We start from the raw sequence: 19,996 nt of genomic DNA, 5'->3' as shown, positions 1-19,996 counted from the left end.
GAGTGGTCCGAAATCCCATGGTGGTCTAGGATTGTTTGATGTCAAAGTTAGGAATTGAGCACTGTTGAATAAATGGATCTGGCGTTTCAGTGAGGAGATAGATAGTTTATGGAAGAGGATTATTGTTGCTAAATATCATTCTGATCCTGTCGCAATTCTCCCCAAAAGTATTAACGTTAGAAGGTCGAAAGGGTTGTGGATTGACATCGTGTTTCCGATATTGTCAATGGAGGATGACTTCCTTTTAGACGTTCGGTGTGCAACAGGGAATGGTTCAAGAATAGAATTCTGGAGTGACCACTGGACTGAGGTTAGATCTTTGAAGGCAGCTTTCCCTCGAATATATGGGTTGGCTATTAAAAAACTCGGCTAAATTTGTGAGTTTGGGAGTTGGGGTAATGGAGTTTGGCTATGGAGAATTGAGTTAAGGCGTTCATTGTTCTCTTGGGAATTACCGATGTGGAGCCAATTTTACCAAGTTATAAACATGGGTGCTGCTGCCAGTCCTGGGATTGATAGATTGTTGTGGTCTGGGGCTTCCAATGGCAAGTATTCTGCTCGAGAATTCTATATTCAGTCGGCTTCGGTTGGAAAACCCCAAGATCCTATATGGCATGTAGTTTGAAATAAGTTCATGCCTCCTAAAGTGGCTGCTTTTGTTTGGAAAGCGGTATATAATAGGTTGTCGGTAGCGACTGAATTAATTAAGAGAGGTATTAATGGTAGTGTTCAGCCGCTTTGCTCATTTTATAAAGAGCATAACGAAGATGTTAGCCATTTGTTAGTTCATTGCGTTGTTGTATGGCAAGTGTGGCAAAGGTGGTGCTCCTTATGGAATGTTATTTTCCCGCCCCCCTCGAATGTTAAACAACTTTTAGAGATATGGTCGTCTCAGTATATTAGAAGGAAAGTCAGTAAGCTTTGGCATCTCAGGTTTTTTAGACTGATTTGGAAGATATGGTTGTGCAGGAATAAGTCTAGGTTCAATGGCGATTCTTTTACAGTCGATAGGATTTTTAATCTGGTGTTATTGCAGGTTGGGTTTTGGGCTAAGATTTTATGGTCGTCTCTGATCCCTCATGTGATTGATTTTGTGCGTACTCCGGATTCCATTATCTCGGGCTGATTTTATTCAATCTTCAGTATTGTTTCTGGTTTCGATAGTTCAGTGTTGTCTTTCTCTTTATTTCTCATTTTGACTATCTTTGTTCTCCGATTCTGCTCTCTTTGGATATGCGAGGAGTTTTCTGTAGCGGTTCCTTTCTCCATAGTTCTTATCGTCTAAAAGTTTTGTTCATCAGGACTGCTTGCCCGTTGGGAGTGTCATAGTTGGCTTTTTGGGGGATGCATGCTTTAGAATTCTGCAAGTTTCTGGATCTTCTTCTATGATTGAAAGAGTGGTTGCCACTTCGTTTTGAGAGACTCGTCCTCCTTTCTCTTTGGCTTAGTTGTCTTCATATGATTTTTTTTTTCATTTCTCTAGTATCCTGTTTGATTTATTATCTTGGTTGTGATGTTTCGTTTGATCTCGTTTTATGTATCATTTCATGTTCTTGGTTGGGTCCTGGTTTATTCATGAGTTGGACAGGGGATAGTGGTTGGACGGACGGTTGGTTCGAGTGTTGTTATTGTTTTATGTATTTGATCTTTACCACCCCAGGGTATACTCTTTTTCCTCCATTTAGAGATAGGGAGGTTTTTTAATGAGGACCTGATCGTGGTGTACTTTGTTATCTTTCTTAATACAAAGTACCCTCTTTAAAAAAAACTATCAATGACATGATGGTTAATAAATTTAATATAATAATAAATTTAATATTTAATTTTATAAAATAGTTTTATAAATAAGAAGAAGAATTCGAGGAACGTTCAATGAGAAAACTGAGGCTTCAACCCATGTTATATTATATGAAATTTTAGGTTCAATTTTAGTGATAGAGTACTAAATTGAAGCCTAAATTAAACGTTAAGCATGATTTTGAAAATAATAAAGTTTAGGTACCATAAACAGAATTAAATTTATAGTTCAAGCACTAAATCTGTAATTTACCCAAAAAAACCATAACATCGGCACGGCGGCAGCCTTCTATATTTACAGAAAAATAGCTAAAATTTTTTAATCCGCCAAAAAATAACGACGGTGTTGTTTCCGTTGGCAATGATCCCAGTCGGCAATTTTCATTTTCACCTTTTCAAACTCAGAAATACTGCAAGGTAACGTGATCCCACCCGATTGATTGAACCCGTAAACCCGCTCCGCTTCCTTCAACAGCTCACCAAATAGCGGGTGGTTGAAATAAATGACAGGCACTAACATCCTCTTCGTGTTACCTTCTGATTCGCCGACGTACACAGCAAGCTGCCCTTTCGGCACTCCAACCCGCTTCGCTCCTTTTCCACCCAATTGAATGTAACCCGGATCCGAGTTCGAATCACACAGCCCCTTGATTCCCCGTCGAATAAACGTCGCAAAAGAGCAGATTCTTGTTAAAGGGTTGTGGCTTCGGGTCGTATGTCCCAAGAAACTAATCCTGAAGTTTCTTCTTCTTCTTGTAGGTCGTATTATCCATTTGCAAACCTTCACTAGCTTGCGTCCGAGCTGGAACCCTCTGATTCTCTTCATGATCTTTACGTCGAAAAAAAAATAGTGTCCGAATGTCTTTGACAAATAAGTGCTTATGAGACTTGCTAATGGTCTGTTTTCAGACATGGGTATCAGACTCTCATTGCAGTGCCTCTGTTTCTTGTTCGGTTTGTCTTCCCCCCCCCCCTAAGTTTGGTGGGTTTGGAACAGTGGCTGGTTGCTTTGGATCGAGAATTGAAGCATGACACGAGAACAAGGTTCGGTCTTTTTGGAGGAGATTGAGAGATGTTTATATAGAAGATTTTTGTAAGAGAAAATCAGAGATCGTAATGGTCAGCACCAGGCGCGCTGTAATGACTTAGTAGAGTGGGACCGAAAAGGAAATCTTTTTTTTCTTTGTTTTAACATGTTATCATGTTTGTTTGTTTGTTTGTAGGGGTTAATATATATATATATAAGGATAAACTTTATTATTTAGACTGCTATTTTTATTTTGTTTTAGTATTTAAATTTTATTATTTTTAAATTATATTTAACGTTTAGATTTTATTTTAGTATACGGTCGTTAAAAATCTAAAGACGATATTGACGTGACATCATAAGATAATATCATGTCATCACTAAAAAAATAAAAAAAAAAAGTTCCATTTTAATAGGTTTGCCAAGTTTTTAAAGGTGGGATATGTATTTTATTTTTAACAATGATCTATATTTTGCAATAATATGATATATCATAATCAATAATATTATATCATATCCCAAAATCATTATTTAAAATAAAATTAAAATGTTCTTTGGTTTTATTTTCTCAATTTGTTTATAATTTTTTTTCCTATATTTCAAAGAAATTATTATTTTATTTATACGCAACATTAATCATCGTTTATGTCACACTATATGGTTATATAACACACATGTGATTTACATGTAAGAACATTTCTATAATGATTTAATTAATATATAATATGCTTAACATATACTGATAATTTGAAGATGAAATTAAAATATTTAAAGTTTAGTGATTGATTTAAATGAGGACCATAATTTGGGGATTAAAATGAAACATTCAAAAGTTTGAAGAAAAATTTAAAAGAAAAAATATAGTTTAAGGATGAAATTAAAACATTGAAAAATTTGGAAACCAATTTAAAATTAGTATCATAATTTATTTACATGCGGTGCAATACTCATGTAACTTTACAAGCACTAACTATTATTTGCCTATTTGGTCTAATTAGTTGAGACAAATTTAGAGATTTAAATATTGATATATAAAACATTTATCTTTTAATCTATAAATGAAATAAAGTACGGGTAATTTATATATTATTTCAGTGGTTAAAATAATCGTTGTTAATTCCAAGGTTACGAGTTCGAGCACCAACAACCGCAAGGATAATTGAGCGTTTATTGTCAAATAGTTGAAAGTACTTAGAACAGATACTACTTTGTAATTACCTTTAGCTCTACCAAATATATATATATGGGTAAACTACACCAAATATATATATATGGGTAAACTACACGGGATACCACTAAACTATGGTTAAAAATCAATTTGACCACCAAGGTTTTAATTGAATCAATCAGACCACCCAACTATTTTAATGTTTCAATTAAACCACCGCCCGTTAATTTTTAATGTAGGTGGTAATGTGTCCGTTAATAAAATTAGTATAATTCTATATTTGGTCCTTAATATTTACATATTCTATCAATTTAGTCACTATTTTAATTCAATTAAATAAATTTAACATCCAATTAAATGATTACGTGTGTTATTATGATAGAAATAACCATCCAGCTCAGTTGGTAGAGCACAAGGTTCTTAACCTTGGGGTCGTGGGACCGAGTCCCACGGAGGATATTTCAAAATTCGGAGGTCTCCTACGAAAGCTGCTCTTAACTTGGTGTTGGGGGTAACCTACTATCTTACCTCCCTTACCCTATTACATATGGGAATAAGGATCAGCTAATTTTCTAATAAGGTGGTGATATGTGTCACCACCTTTATTAAAGGAAAACAGTTGGTGAAAATACAAAGCTACGGTGTGGTTTCGATCCAAGGCCAAGTAGAGAATTATCGCACGCCTAAACCACCCCCTAATTTTTCTTTTTAATATAAATTAAAAAGCTGTCAGCTTCTATTTTCATTTTGACTTTCATTTTTTTCTTTCATTAAGAATGACAGGATATATAAAATAATATTCTAAAAATATGTCATATGTTGTTGGCTGAGTGGTTTGTGCCTTTGTTCATCATCCTTTTTTGGCCTTGGTTCGAATCTTCCCAACAACAATTACTATTTCCTTCAATTATTTTCTTTAAATTGGTTGTGACATGTGTCACCACCTTATTGGAAGATAAATAAATTAGAATAAATAAATTAAAATAATTATCCAATCATTTAATGACACATCTGACTATCTAATTGGATATTAAATTTATTTAATTAAATTAAAATGATGACTAAATTAATAAAATGTGTAAATATTAAGGATTAAATATATAATTATGCTAATTTTATTAATGGACACGTAACCACCTCCGTTAAAAATTAACTACATGTTGTTTGATTGAGGTATTTAAATAATTGAATGATCTGATTGATTCAACTGAAACTTCGGTGGTCAAATTAATTTTTGACTATAGTTTAATGGTTTCTTAGTTTATCATATATATATCTTTTTCAAAAAAAAAAGTAACTTTTAGATAAAATGCCGACTTTTGCCATCAAATAAAACCGGGAGGCACAGGAATAGGGTCGAGCTTACTGCGGCTCTATGGTTTCCTAAGAGGCGGGATTTAAATTAATTAATCAGTTTAAATAACCACTACCAATTATTTAAGGCTCCAACATACTTAATTTCACATTAACATCTAATTAACAATAATTATCTATCTTCTTATTTAAAATGTATCTGTAGGTAACTAATGGACAGTTTTTGTTTGTGGTTAGTCTCTTGATTAGACATTTGGTCTTTCTTAATTAAATTTAATACATTGTATTAATTGAAATTAGGAAACACTGTGATATTTATTCTAATAATAGTTTTTCTTATTCTTGATTTGTTTTGGCAACTTTTGATCACATTATGCATAGAGAACAGTCGACCACAAGCAAATACTTGAGATAAGAACCACACATTTGTCCTAATTTTGTTGAATTCCCCCGACCAAATCTACCCATGTTTGGGTTGCTTTGTTATTATCTGACCGAGTTTGGTTCATGCGAAGTCTAAAACAGAAAGTTTTGGTCTCGTAGATATTATCAACCACGTGATGTATATTGAGTATTTGTCCGATTTTGTATAAATCTAATCATCTTCTCTCGTTTTTGTGTATGTAAATTATATCTTAAGTAATAAAATTCTAGGGCATGAGTATATATTTTTCTCAGTTAGAACGTAATTTTGAATAAAATACTTACTTTTATTTGGAGCAAAATACAAAGACGCGTGTGCATGTAAAGATGTTGTGTATGTAGTTTGGGTCTAAACTCCCCAACCCTTCTTACATAATTTTGTCATGTTTTTCGTTTGTGTTGGACCATTGCTAGCTCAGTTTCGATGTGCAGGTTTTTACTATTTTCCATGGATAAAATACCAATAATAGAAAAAAATGATTATTTAAAAAATATATAAGGGAACTCTTGGACTAGTTCCACTAGTTAAGAGAATTTTTCTTTTTTCATTAGTGATTACAGTTCAAACAATATAATCTGTACATGTGCATAAACACGGATAGATCGAAGGGGACGATTATGGGCACTCGTCCTCTAAAATTTAAAATTACTATATTTAATTTTTTTTGCATTTTCTATGTCCATTCACGTGTGAATTTAAATCTACGTATTTTTTTCTTAAAAAAAATCTTAGAAGGGTAGTGCCAAAATTAATCCTACCGAAACGAGGAAAAGACAAATAAACCAGAAAGGCGTGAAATCAGGCCCTTCTTCCGCAACTTTGTAGTATCATTTTTGGTACAAGCAACTCAGACTCGTGGCCATGGCAGCTTATAATTAGAACTTCAATTAGTGCTCAAAAGAGACAAAAACAGAAGGCCTAGATGAGTTTCTAATTAATTTACCATTTGTGAAGAGGAAACTTGAAAGAAACTGCATACTATATCTGATGTTATCATGGACTTGGGTACTATTCTTCTTCCTTTTCTTTATGTTTATTAGCCGATGAAATTTTAGTAGGATCCCATGAAAAACTACTTCATTTATAGTTTTAACCTTTCGGTGGAGGATATACCCTTCATACAATTGTGCAGGTAAGATTATCACCAACAAGCCTATTAAATACCTTTCCCTCTGTGTTATTTTAATAAAAGGAAAACATAACCCCAATTTGGAACCTTACTGGAAGATAGCAATGTTGAATCAAAATACAGTAGAAACTCAAATTGATCGAGAAGAAGAAAAAACTCTCTTTAAAATAATTTCACAAAATTGTAAAAGATGAAGAATTCTTAATAAAGCTTTCAAATGCTTATAATTAAGATTTTATTGTTGGATGATAAAACTCAAATACAAGTAGGGTATTTATAGGTTACAAGAAACAATCTAAACCACTCATTAAAATAACCACAAAATAATTTAAACCATTGAAATTAAAAATGAGAAAAATAACTAATTTTTCACCTAACTAAATTGATGTAAGCAATGACGTCAAAGCTAACGACGAAAATGTTCAAACTTTCCAACACTCAAGCTTTTTGTAAACAAGTCAGCAATTTGCTCATCTGTCTTGACTTGCCTCATCTCAACCTCTTCTTGCAAAACTTTTTTTCCCTAACAAAGTGGTAATGTACTTCCACATGTTTAGTTCTTGCATGAAAAACAAGATTCTCCGCCAGCCGAATTACCGATTGGTTGTCACAATACAACATAACTGCATAATCTACTGGTTGATGTAGATCATTCATTAGTTGTATTAGCCACGTGTTTTCTTGAGCTACCATTGTTGTTGCTCGGTACTCTGCTTCTGTAGTTGACAAGGACACTGTCGGTTGCCTCTTGCTACACCAAGAAATTGTTCCAGAGCCAAGCTTAAACACATACCTAGTTGTTGATCTCCTGGTGTCATTATCTCCTGCATAATCAGCATCAAAATAACCAACTAACTTGCAGTCTTCACCTTTCTTGTACAAAAGACCATAGTCAATTGTACTCTTCACATATCTTAGTATTCGTCGAACTGCTTCCAAATGAGGTTTCTTTGGATTTTGCATATACCGATTCATCACACTAACTACATAAAAAATGTCAGGTCGGGTCAAGGTTAAGTAGATCAGACTACCTACCAATTGTCGATACAATGTTGCATCTTCCAAATCTTTTCCTTCATGTGCACACATTTTGACATTTGGTTCCATTGGCATCAAAGTTAACTTTGATTCGAGCATTCCAAACCTCTTTAAAAGATCTTTACCATATTTTTGTTGACACATAAATATTCCTTCGTGTGTGCGATCAACCTCTAGACCAAGAAGGTGCTTAAGTTGTCCAAGTTCCTTCATCTGGAAACGAACTGATAAATTCTCCTTCGTCTGAAGAATTTCTGCCTCATCATCACCGGTTATGATTAAGTCATCCACGTATACTAGAACGATAGCTAGCTTACCTTCATTGACTTTGACAAACAAGCTAGAATCTGCAGGTGTTACTGAATAGCCACTTTTCGTTAGAAATTCATCAATTTTACCATACCACGCCCTAGGTTCTTGTTTCAATCCATAGAGTTCTTTTCGCAACTTACACACATATTCAGGATGATCTTGGCTTTGAAAACCGATTGGTTGGGTCATGTAGATCTCTCGATCTAGCTCTCCATGAAGAAAATCATTCTTCACATCCATCTGCCATAAATTCCGGTCTTTGTTGGCTGCAAGTGCAAGTAGGACTCATACGGTTGTAAATTTTGCCACTTGACTAAATGTTTCATCATAGTCTAGTCCAAAATGTTGAGAGAAACCACGAGTTACCAATCGTGCCTTGTACCTCTCAATTGACCCATCTAGATGCCACTTTATCTTGTAAACCCATTTGCAAGATATGTGTTTCACATCTTTTGTCTTTGGAACAAGATCCCAAGTTTAATTTTGCTGAAGTGAATCGATCTATTCTTTCATAGTTGTCATCCACTCAGAACTCTGCGATGCTTCTTTGAACGTCTCAGGCTCTATTGCTTCTTCAATTATGGATGAATTGACATATTTGGGATTTGGCCTTCGTATTCTTGTTGACCTTCGGAGTTGAGATTGTGGAATTGATTCTTCTGTTTCACTCGGCCCACCTTCTTCATTTGGTTGTTGATACACGCCAATTTGCCAAGGATTCTGAGTCATTCTTTGTTCGACATCATTGCCGTTTGGGTCTTCTGATTCATCTGAACTTGTTTGGAGTTTAACAGTATGCTCCCCCATCTTTTGTTGCAGCTTGTCTCCAAATTCTCTCAAGTCTGGCAACACCTCCTTCTCTAAGGACCACAAAGAAGATGTTTCATCAAATACCACATTTTGTGATGTGTAGCATCTTCCACTCATTGGATCACAACATTTCCACCCCTTTCTCTGGCTATCATATCCCACAAAGATACATCTAACAGCTTTCTTGTCAAACTTGCTCCGTAAATGATCATAAACAAACACATAACATACACAACCAAATACTCGAAAGTAGCTAACTGTAGGTTTCATGTTCCATAGTTTCTCAAAGTGTGAAACAAATCTTAACCTTGGTTGAGGAAGTCTGTTAATCACAAGTGCTGATGTCCTCATTGCTTCAGCCCAAAACCTTCCCGATACGTTCTTTGCATATAGCATACTTCGATAAATTTCTGCAATATGTCGGTTTTTTCTTTCGCTACACCATTCTGTTGTGGCGTGTTGACACAAGTATGCTAATGACGTATTCGGCATTCCCTTAGGTATTGAAAGAACTCGTTTGAGTTATATTTTCCTTCGTTGTCTATGCTCAAGCAACATATCTTCTTTCCCACTTCTCCTTAAACTAACTCTCTGAACTCTTTAAACTTTGAAAAAGTGTCAGATTTTTCTTTCATAAAGAAAACCCATACACACCTAGAGAAGTAATTAATTAATGTTACCATGTACCGCATACCGCTAAGTGATTGCCGCTTAACTGGTCCGAACACATCAGAGTAAACTAATTCCAACGGTTCTTTTACTTTAAACTTTGACTCGTCATATGGCAATTGGTGTGCTTTACCATACTGGCATCTCACATAGACCGTGTCTGTTCTCACGTCTAGTTGAGGAAGCCCCTTAAGCATCAACCTCTTCACCATCACACTTAGCTTGGAATAGCTAACGTGACCTGACCGCATGTGCCATAGATCTGATGTCTCATTTTTTCTTGTCCTATCTACATATGCAGACTCTGCTGACATCACATAAATTGACTCCAAACGTCGTCCCTCCATTGTTGGTGTTTCTAAGATTTTGAGGTCACGATAAACCTTCATGTCTTGGGGACCAAATAAGACATAATGACCTGATGATGTTAATTGAGCCACATATAGCAAATTTTTCTTCATTCCTGGGACATGGTAAACATCTTGAAGTTTCACTTGGTTAGAATTATATCTAGGCGTAACTATCGGCTTACGGATGTGAGTTATCGATAACCTTGAGTTATCAGCTGTCACCACCACACGACCTCCATTGTACTCAGACAGGTTTTGCAACTTCTGTTTGTCACCCGTCATATGATTTGAGCAGCCTGAACCCACAATCCAATCATTCTTGTAGTCAATCCGTTCTGATATTGTTACCATGAGAGTTAATTCTTCTTCCTTCGTAGCAAATAAAGCTTCATCATCCCAATCATCTTCACTATTCTCCTTCGAGTTGGAAGTAGCAGTATTACTTTCAACATACTTTTTCTTGGTCCAACATTTTTTTGCCATATAACCCATCTTACCGCAGTTGTAGCACTTACCATCGAACTTTCTACTATTACTGCTATTCTTGAAAACTTCCCCTGAACGAGAGCCATTCCTTCCCTGATGACTTTTTATTTGTTCACCAGTCTTTCTAGATCCACCTTTGTTGTGCTGTCTTGAACCACCTATGCTTTGGTTGATGTAAAGCACTTCTTCTTCACTCTTTAGTGAGACTCATCTAATTTGTCTGGCCATAGTTTCTTAGCCTATCAGTAAATTTTCAAACTCAACAAGTGATGGTTGTGTTGGCCATCCTTGTACAGCGGCTACAAAGCTTTGATATTCAGGTCTCAAGCCATGAACAATTATTCTTTTTATCCTGGCTTCCCCAATAGCAGCTGTTGGATCTAATTCTGAAATTTCACGCCATATCGACTTCACCTTGTGAAAGTATTGGGCAACCGCCATGTCACGTTGCGCCATTTATAGAAGTCCATTCTCTATAAGTTGCAATTTTATATTGTTCCTCTTTGGAAAGAGTGTAGCGAAGGTGCCCCACGCTTCCTTCGGTGCATCCCGAATGTGCTCCAACATTTCTTCTTCTATTGTGGTTTTTAAAGCAAACATTATTTTGCCTGCTTTAATTTTCCACTTCTGCAAGATGCTATTAGCATCTTCCGCTACCGGTTGTGTAGCTTCACTACCACCGACAATCTCCCACAAGTCTTGACCTTGAAGTTAAGACTTTATACACGTTGCCCACGTGTTATAGTTTTGGTTGTTGAGCTTCTTGATTCCTCTAACTACTTGAAGGTCACCCATCGTAACGAAAAGGCTTTGACTACAACGAACAAGCTTGAGTAACAAATGTGCAGAGTACTAAATTACTCTAAACACAAAGAAGCTCCACAAGGTTTGTAATAACCCCGACAATAATCTCAAGAAATATTTTCTGATGTGGAAGATCAATTAAAAACTGCAGCCACATAGCATACTTGGAATTTCAAGAGACCATATAACGTGGCTCTGATGCAAATTGTTAAATCAAAATAGAGTAGAAACTCTAATTGATCGAGAAAAAAAACTCTCTTTATAATAATCTCACAAAATTGCAAAAGATGAAGAACTCTTAAAAAAACTTTCAAATGCTTATAATTAAGATTTTATTGTTGGATGATAAAATTCAAATACAAGTAGGGTATTTATAGGTTACAAGAAATAATCTAAACCCCTCATTAAAATAACCATAAAATAATTTAAACCACTGAAATTAAAAATGAGAAAAATACCTAATTTCTCACCTAACTAAATTGATGTAAGCAATGACATCAAAACTAAATTGATGTAAGTAATGACATCAAATTAATTTAGGTATATAATTATTTAAGCTAATATTGACCTCTCAACAAGCAATCACGTAGCTATTGAAGTGCATTCAAAAGCAAATCAGAACTCAAAAGATTCACCAAATCAACAACATCAAAGATCATTAATGATCTATTTTAAATCTGAAAGCAAGTTATAACCATTAAATGCAACCCCACAAGAACGCTGGCAGTTTAAATGTTCTTCCTAGGATATCTGGCACTACAATATAGGGAAATCTCAAAAATCCTCATAGGAAAAGGGCGTACATGACTTGCCCGTCAATTCTCCTCACCAAGACCAACCTGAAGAGTAAACGGGCCTCCTTGATGTGCTAATAGGTCCTATGTTGTACCAATGGGCTCGAATGATGTGCCAATGGACTTTAAAGAGTTAAAAGATAACTCCATCATTAGAGACAAGCCCATCACCAATACCTCTCCTCCAAACTTGTCTGCAGACCAGGGCCTAGGTCTCACCCAAGATATTTGACGATTGTGGGACTATTGGATGTATATTCTTGAGGTGTGTGTGATTCGAATCTCATCTAAAGTATCAATATTAAATAGACTAGAGAGATGAGAGTCTCGAGGTTACGTGATATCGGACTACAATATGATACCTACGTGTATGTATGTAAATGTGTGTCTTCAAGCTATTTGACATTGAACCTCAGCTTTGATATCTGCATATGTGTTTGCATATTTGTATTGCATTGTTGATATTGTTTCTCTGACTATATTTGCTGTCATACTTATGTTATGAATGCATATGTAAAATAGTATAGTTATTTGTGTGACGTTAAGCTTGTTAGCTCAACGTTCAGAATGTGTTTTTATTCGTATGTTCTTAAGAGTGGCTAAAGGAACACTGTTGCCAAGTAGAGTTTCAGCCGCTCGTTGTTCAAAGTACGTCTTGATTTATTGTAGTGGGTCTGCATATTCATTGACCTTACATCATATTTCACTCGTAACTCTATTTTGTTTAAGATTATCTAGAGCTCTATATTTTATAAACTTAACTTATATATTTTGGATATGTGATTATGTCTTATTGATTTGAATAAATGTTTTAAAAAAATAGTTACTTATTTTGGTGATTCTGTGTGACATTCGAATCTTCTAGATTCGAACCATGTCATATCAGAATGTTACACTATTACGCGTTGGAGCAATCTCATCCGGGATTAGGGGCACATCTGCATGACATGGACGATGCAAAATGTCTAAATCGATCGGGTCTAAGTAGAACTTGCAATAATTTTAACCTATTTTACATTATTTTTCTCAACATATTTATATCTCTTGATGTTCGAGTGACAGAATAAGCGTTTGCTTGTAGCTTACTTTTTGTAATTAATTCTTGTGATTGTTTTTTTCACATATCTTTCCATTAATTTAATTTAATATATTTCACTGCTGTCTTTTCATTTCCTCTCCTCTCTTTAAAAATAAGTTGACAGAACATTTTTGAATATGAATTTAAATTTTTTTCTTCCAAAATCAGTTTTGTTTCGTTGATAGAAGAAGAGAAGGTTGAGTTTGGTTACTTCATTGAAGTGGTGTTGCTTCCAATGAACAATTGTTATTATATCATGGGAGATAGACATCCAACGTTCTCAAGAACCAAAAAAAGAACAAGTATGTCTTAAAGAAATTATTTATGTATACCATAATTAGGGGTGCTTAATAAGTTCAGCAGCTCTCGACTCGATTAAAACTCAATTCGAGATCTTAACGAGTTGAGTCGAGCAAAGTCCAACTCGACTCGATAAATTCACGAGCAACTCGTTAATTTTATATATATTTTTTAATAACTTTGTAGTTTGGTGATTGCAAGAAACAATGAATTGAGTGAAGAGATGTTGAGTTCTTTATTTTTGAGATTGATTGTGTTGTTGAACTTTTTTTTCAAGAATGTTTTTAATATGTTAGTTTGATTTATTTGTGAATTGTTATTTTGGAGTTTAGACTTTGAAATTGCTTTATACACTATTTTAATAATTTTTTGGTTAAATTTATTAATTTATGTTTATATTAAGCTCTATATAGTATTAGTAGATTCTATTTATACTTAAAAAATGGTAAAAATTTCGGTGAGCTTAACGAGCAACAAACTTAACGAGTAACGAGTCGAGTCAAGTTGAGAAACAAGTATACGAGCACGAGTTGGGAAAAATTTTAACGAGCATGAGTAACGAGTCGAGTTATGCAACAAAATTTTTTAACGAGCACAAGTCGAACACTACCAACTCATGATCAACTCACTCTATAATCACCCTTAAACATAATACGTCTTGCTATCTGTTCAATATATAGTGGATATAAGGAACAATATAAGAAATTGTGCTCTACGAATAAGTATATATATATATATATACCTTATGCTCTACGTATGAATACTGTTCTTTGTGGAAATGCTAATTATTGCGTCCAACACTGTGTTCCTACTCCTAAGCAAATATTGCTTGAATTATAAGAAAACAATGTTGGAAAAGTTTTTATAAAATTAATGGATTTGATATTTTGGATATGATAAAGGCTGCTCATGTCTCCACCTTAACTACCAAGGAAAATTAAATTAACAGAAAGGTCCGGCGCTATTATCATTGGAACAACATATCTCAGTTGACTCCTTTGGATGTCTTTCAGTCAGTCCCTTACTTCCACCAACTTATGCTGCCCTGTCTTGCGGTTGCACACCTGACCCTACTAACTTAAACTTCATTGCCCCCACATTCTATTTATGGGGGACCGGAGAAACAAATTTGCTGTGATCTGACCCATTTTCTTACACTATATATTCTATTTCTCCATGAGAAAAATGTTGACATTGTATGTTATAGTTAAGTGATTGAAAATGCATGTGACGAATCCATGTGAGATTATATATATATTTCTAATGTATGTATCAATGTGTATCAAAGTAGAACATTGATCATGTTGTATTGATCATTAGAGTATCCATGTTGTAATAAAGCAAATTAAGTGTAAAAATATGTCAATTTGGATGATTGGTGAAGTTTTGGCAAACTATGTTATGAAACGCCTAAAGATTAAAACTAGATAAATGCTATAATGTATTAAACGAAAAATATATATGTTAATTGTTTAGTATGATCTTCAACTGAAGTGATACTATATAATTTAAGTGATTTGTATGTTAGTATCTTAATTCATGTTGAGTACATTTTTTATGTTAAATTGTATTCATGTGTGTTACTTGGTGATCAAGTAAGCTTTAAGGGTTTATTTTAGTTTTAGAAGGTCAAATGTGATTTTTGGGTATTGAGTTTCATTCCACTCCAGAAAATTCTAAGGTTTTAAAATTGTATCTTGATTTTTGGGGGAGCAGCTCCGCGGTACGGTACAGGGTTATTTTTGTAAATATGTACCAGGGTTTATTTATTATAAAAATATATGTAACCTAAACCTATGAGACAGTTGACATTGAATAAAAATTCTAGCGCCGCTTAGGGCACCGAGGACGTAAGCACATTGTTGAACCTCGTTAAAATTCTTATGTTCTTTCTGTTTTCTTTACCCGATTATTCAACAATTGGTATCAGATGTCAGGAGCCAAATTCGAAGTTGCGAAATTCGATGGTCAGGGTAACTTCGGATTATGGCAAACAAGGGTGAAGGATTTGTTGGCGCAACAAGGGATACTGAAGGCTTTGCGACCTATAAAGCCGGCGTCGATGGAGGAGGAGGAAGATTGGGAAGAATTGCACCAGCGAGCGACAGAAACCATACGATTATGTTTGGCGGACGAGGTCATGTATCACGTCATGCATATGTCGTCTTCAGATGAAATTTGGAAGAAGTTGGAAAGTCAGTTTATGTCCAAATCCTTAACGACTAAACTGTATCTAAAGCAGCAGCTGTATGGGCTGAAGATGCAGGACGATCATGATTTGGCGCAACACGTGAATGTCTTCAATCAAATCGTTTCTGATTTGGCTCGGGTTGATGTGAAAATTGAGGATGAAGATAAAGCGATGATTTTGTTGTTTTCGTTGCCTCCCTCTTACGAACACATGCTAACTACTCTTACATATGGGAAAGAGACTATCAAAGTTAAGTAGATTATTGTAGCTTTGTTGGCTCACAACCAGCGGAAGCAGAATGCAAGGGAAAACTCTCAAGCTGATAGCTTATATGTCAAGGGTATTCGAGATCGTGGACGGAAGCCAGAGAAGGCAGGGTCTTGGAAGCGGAATTTCAAATCCAAATCCAGGGATAAGAAAACAGTTCACTATTACAAGTGCAAGTAGGCGAGACATATGAAGCGAGACAGTCCAAAGTTGAAAAACCATATTGATGAGAAGCATGATGATTCGTCCAAGTCTGTGAATGTGATCGAGGATGACAATTTTGATTGCAGTAAGGGTGATATGCTCTCTATTTCAACGACACAATTAACATATGCTTGAATTCTTGATTTTGGATGTTCTTATCACATCACGCCAAATAGGGAATGGTTTTCGACATACAGATCGGTTGATTATGGTTATGTTTACTTGGGTGATGATCGATGTTACAATATTGTAGGTATTGATGATGTCAGAATTAAGATGTATGATGGTTCTGTTTGGACGTTGTGTGGTGTTCGACATATCCCAGATTTGAAAAAGAATTTGATTTCTTTGGGCACTTTGCACAAGAATGGTTTTATCCATAAGGCTGATGAGGATAGGGAAACCATTCGGATTGTTAAAGGAGCTTTGACTGTGATGAAAGGAAAGATGACTGCAGGGAATATTTACAGATTGTTAGGGAGTACTATTGTAGGTGGAGTTCATTCTGTTGAGTCCTGTGATGATACTACCAAACTGTGGCATATGTGTTTTGCTCATCTTAGTGAACGTGGTATGGCTGAATTACATAAAAGAAATTTGTTGCATGGTGTTAAAAGCTGTAAGCTCGATTTTTGCAAGTATTGTGTTCTTGGTAAACAGACTAAAGTTCGTTTCAAGACTGGGAAGCACATAACTGAAGGGATTCTTGATTATGTGCATATTGATGTATGCGGGCCTTCCACGACATCTTTTTTTGGGTGGATCTAGGTATTATATTACTTTTATTGACGATTTTTCACGGAAAGTTTGAGTGTATTTTTTGAAACAGAAGTCTGATGTTTTTGAGAAGTTCAAGTTGTGGAAAGATGAGGTAGAAAACCAAACAGGGACGAAAAATCAAGTGTTTGCGGTCTGACAATGGTACGGAGTACACAGATTCACAATTTCTAAACTTCTGTAAGGAGCATGGGATTAAGAGGCATTTTACAGTGCGGAAGACACCACAACAGAATGGTGTTGCGGAACGGATGAACAGGTCGTTGAATGAAAGAGCAAGATGTTTGCGGTTGAATGCGGGGCTTCCCAAACACTTTTGGGCTGAGGCTGTTAACATGGTGTGTTATCTTATCAATAGATCGCCAAGGGAATCATTGGCTGAGAAAGTTGCAGAAGAGGTATGAACTGGTCATGATGTTACTTTTGATCACTTACAGATTTTTGGTTATCCTGCTTATGTGCATGTACCTGCCGATGAGAGATCCAAACTTGATGTAAAATCGAAGGAGTGCATTTTTATGGGTTATAAGAAAGGTTTCAAAGGATTCAAGTTCTGGGATCCATTTGCGAAGAAAATTGTGATCAGTAGAGATGTTGTTTTTGATGAACAATCCATGTTGCAGCAGAAGAAAGACACGTCAGTGGTGGATTTCGAGCAGTTTCCAATTGAGAAAATAGAAACTTCTCAACCGACTTCAGGTAGTTCTGCTACGGATGATTTGCAGGATTATAGTCTCGCTAGAGACAGGGTGAGATGGACGAATATAAAGCCTCCGAACAGATTGAGTTTTGAAAACTTGGTCTATTTTGCACTTACTGTTAGCAATGATGATCCGATTACTTTTCATGATGTTGTTACTAGTTAGAAAAACAACAAGTGGATGGCTTCCATGGTTAAGGAGATGGAGTCTTTGAATCAAAATCGTACATGGAAGTTAGTCCGTCTTTCTAAGGGTAAGAAGCCTATTGGTTGTAAATGGGTGTATAAGAATAAACCAGCAGTAACAGAAAAAAAGGGGAGAAGTTCAAGGCTCGTTTGGTAGGAAAGGGTTTTTCACAGCAGAAAGGAGTTGATTATGATGAAATGTTTTCTCTTGTCGTCGGGCACACTTTAATCCGAGCAGTACTTGCATTGGTGGCTAGTTGGGATTTGCATTTAGAGCAGATAGATGTAAAAACTGCTTTTTTGCATGGTGATTTAGAAGAGCAAATCTACATGCAACAGCCTGAAGGTTTCACTCAACCTGGAATTGAGCATTTAGTTTGCAGATTGAAGAAATCTTTGTACGGGTCAGTCTCCGAGACAATGGTACAAACGGTTTGACTCCTATATGATCAATATTGGCTACAAGCGATATGAGTATAATTGTTGTGTCTATGTTAAGAGCCTTGATGATGGTTCTTTTATTTTTCTGTTAATGTATGTTGATGATATGTTAATTGTTGCGAAGAACATGGATGGTGTTATCGGTTTGAAAACTTTATTGAGTCAGGAATTTGATATGAAAGATTTATGTGCTGCAAAGAAAATTCTTGGAATGGAAATTTGCAGGGACAAAGACTCAAGGAAATTGTGGCTATCTCAACGGGGTTATGTTGAGAAAATGCTAGAAAGGTTTGCGATGAGCAGCGCAAAATCAGTAAGCACTTCATTGGTGAATCACTTTAAGCTTTCATCAGAATAGTACCCTAAGACAGATAAGGAAGCTGAAGATATGGAAAAGGTTTCGTATTCTAATGTTATTGGTTGCTTGATGTATGCAATGGTATGTACTTGTTCTGATTTAGCTCATGTTGTTAGTCAAGTTTGTAAGTACATGTCTAAACCTAGTAAGCAACATTGGGAAGCAGTCAAGTGGATCTTTAGGTACTTAAAGGGTACTGTGGGACATGGAATTGTTTTTTGTAGTCAGCGGGATAATAATTTGGTTGTAGGATATGTGGATTCAGACTATGCGGGTGACTTGGATAATAAAAGATCTATGACAGGGTATGTATTTACTCTTGGTGGAGGCACTACAACAAAACAGGTTTTAACGGCATTTTTTTAACCCTACAATGGCGTTTATAAGTACCGCTAAAAACTTTCTCGGCGCTTGCAAAAATGCCGCAAGTTGTGCCGCTATAACGAGCGCCGCAATAGGTCGAGACATATAGAGGCGTTTTTCTTTACAAACGCCGCTATTGACTGTGTATTTAGCAACGTTTGTCTTTATAAACACCGATATTGACTGTGTATTTAGCGGCGTTTGTCTTTATAAACGCCGCTATTGAATATGTATTTAGCGGTGTTTTTCTTTACAAATGCCGATATTGACTGTGCATTTAGCGGTGTTTTTCTTTACAAACGCCACTATTGATTGTATATTTAGTGACAAACGCCGCTATTGACTGTGTATTTAATGTCATTTGTAATTAAAAACGCCGCAAATAAGCCCATTATTAGTGGCATTTTCATCTAAAAACGCCGCAAATGTCACTATTAGGAGTAGTTGCATAAAACACCATTAAAGACATTATATACACCCACAGTAATAATCAGTTATACAAATCAAAGCTTAGATTTACATATATTAAAATAAATGTATAAAAATGTATCAAATAATTTAAAAATAACTAAAATGTAGCAAATGTTACAAACGATAAATTAATGGTTACCAACATTGTATCGATAGTTATCAAAATAACATAAAATGTACGATCATTGGTTGCAATGAATGAAAATGCTTCAAGTTCAATGGTAGATTCCCAGTGATGTTCACAAGTTCCACATTTCAAGTACTAAATGACACAAAGCTTACATCTGCGACAAACCAGTTGATAACGAGCGAAATTATCGAATCATCTACTGCAGCTTCTTTATCCCGGGAAAAGAAGGTAGAAGTGCGATGAGAGCATCGCCGTATCCAACGGAATCTGTCGTATTAAGCAAAGAAAGTTAGAATAACTGACCATGGGACACCGTAAAATACCGCAAGTTGAAATGTATATTGAAAAGATGGCAAAGACATACCGTCGTCCTCCCTTAGAATTTTCCAGCTAAGTCCCTCACAATGT

The 19,996-nt window shown here is 35.5% G+C and overlaps 1 protein-coding gene and 1 long non-coding RNA gene across 2 annotated transcripts; both read right to left on the bottom strand.

Moving 5' to 3' along the window:
- Nucleotides 1–1,701: 1,701 nt before the first annotated feature.
- LOC120120258 lies at nt 1,702–19,974 on the bottom strand. The gene is made up of 3 exons (XR_005515890.1): nt 19,953–19,974; nt 19,730–19,855; nt 1,702–1,711 (listed from the first exon to the last, which is right to left on the bottom strand). It is a non-coding gene; the product is annotated as an uncharacterized LOC120120258 (long non-coding RNA).
- LOC120120257 (auxin-responsive protein SAUR36-like) lies at nt 2,102–2,847 on the bottom strand. Its single transcript, XM_039139932.1, has one exon. It carries the CDS (start codon nt 2,708–2,710, stop codon nt 2,117–2,119), a length of 594 nt encoding a protein of 197 aa, XP_038995863.1. The 5' UTR covers nt 2,711–2,847; the 3' UTR covers nt 2,102–2,116.
- Nucleotides 19,975–19,996: the final 22 nt, after the last annotated feature.

The sequence above is a fragment of the Hibiscus syriacus genome, unplaced genomic scaffold (genome assembly GCF_006381635.1).
Source record: "Hibiscus syriacus cultivar Baekdansim isolate YM2019G1 unplaced genomic scaffold, ASM638163v2 tig00110336_pilon, whole genome shotgun sequence".
Lineage (NCBI taxonomy): Eukaryota > Viridiplantae > Streptophyta > Magnoliopsida > Malvales > Malvaceae > Hibiscus > Hibiscus syriacus.
Note: the sequence above shows the minus strand (reverse complement) of the source record. Positions and strands in the feature narration are given on the sequence as shown.

Coding starts and splice junctions, on each gene's coding strand:
- LOC120120257 (XM_039139932.1), bottom strand. CDS start 2,710: ATGTCTGAAAACAGACCATTAGCAAGTCTCATAAGCACTTATTTGTCA.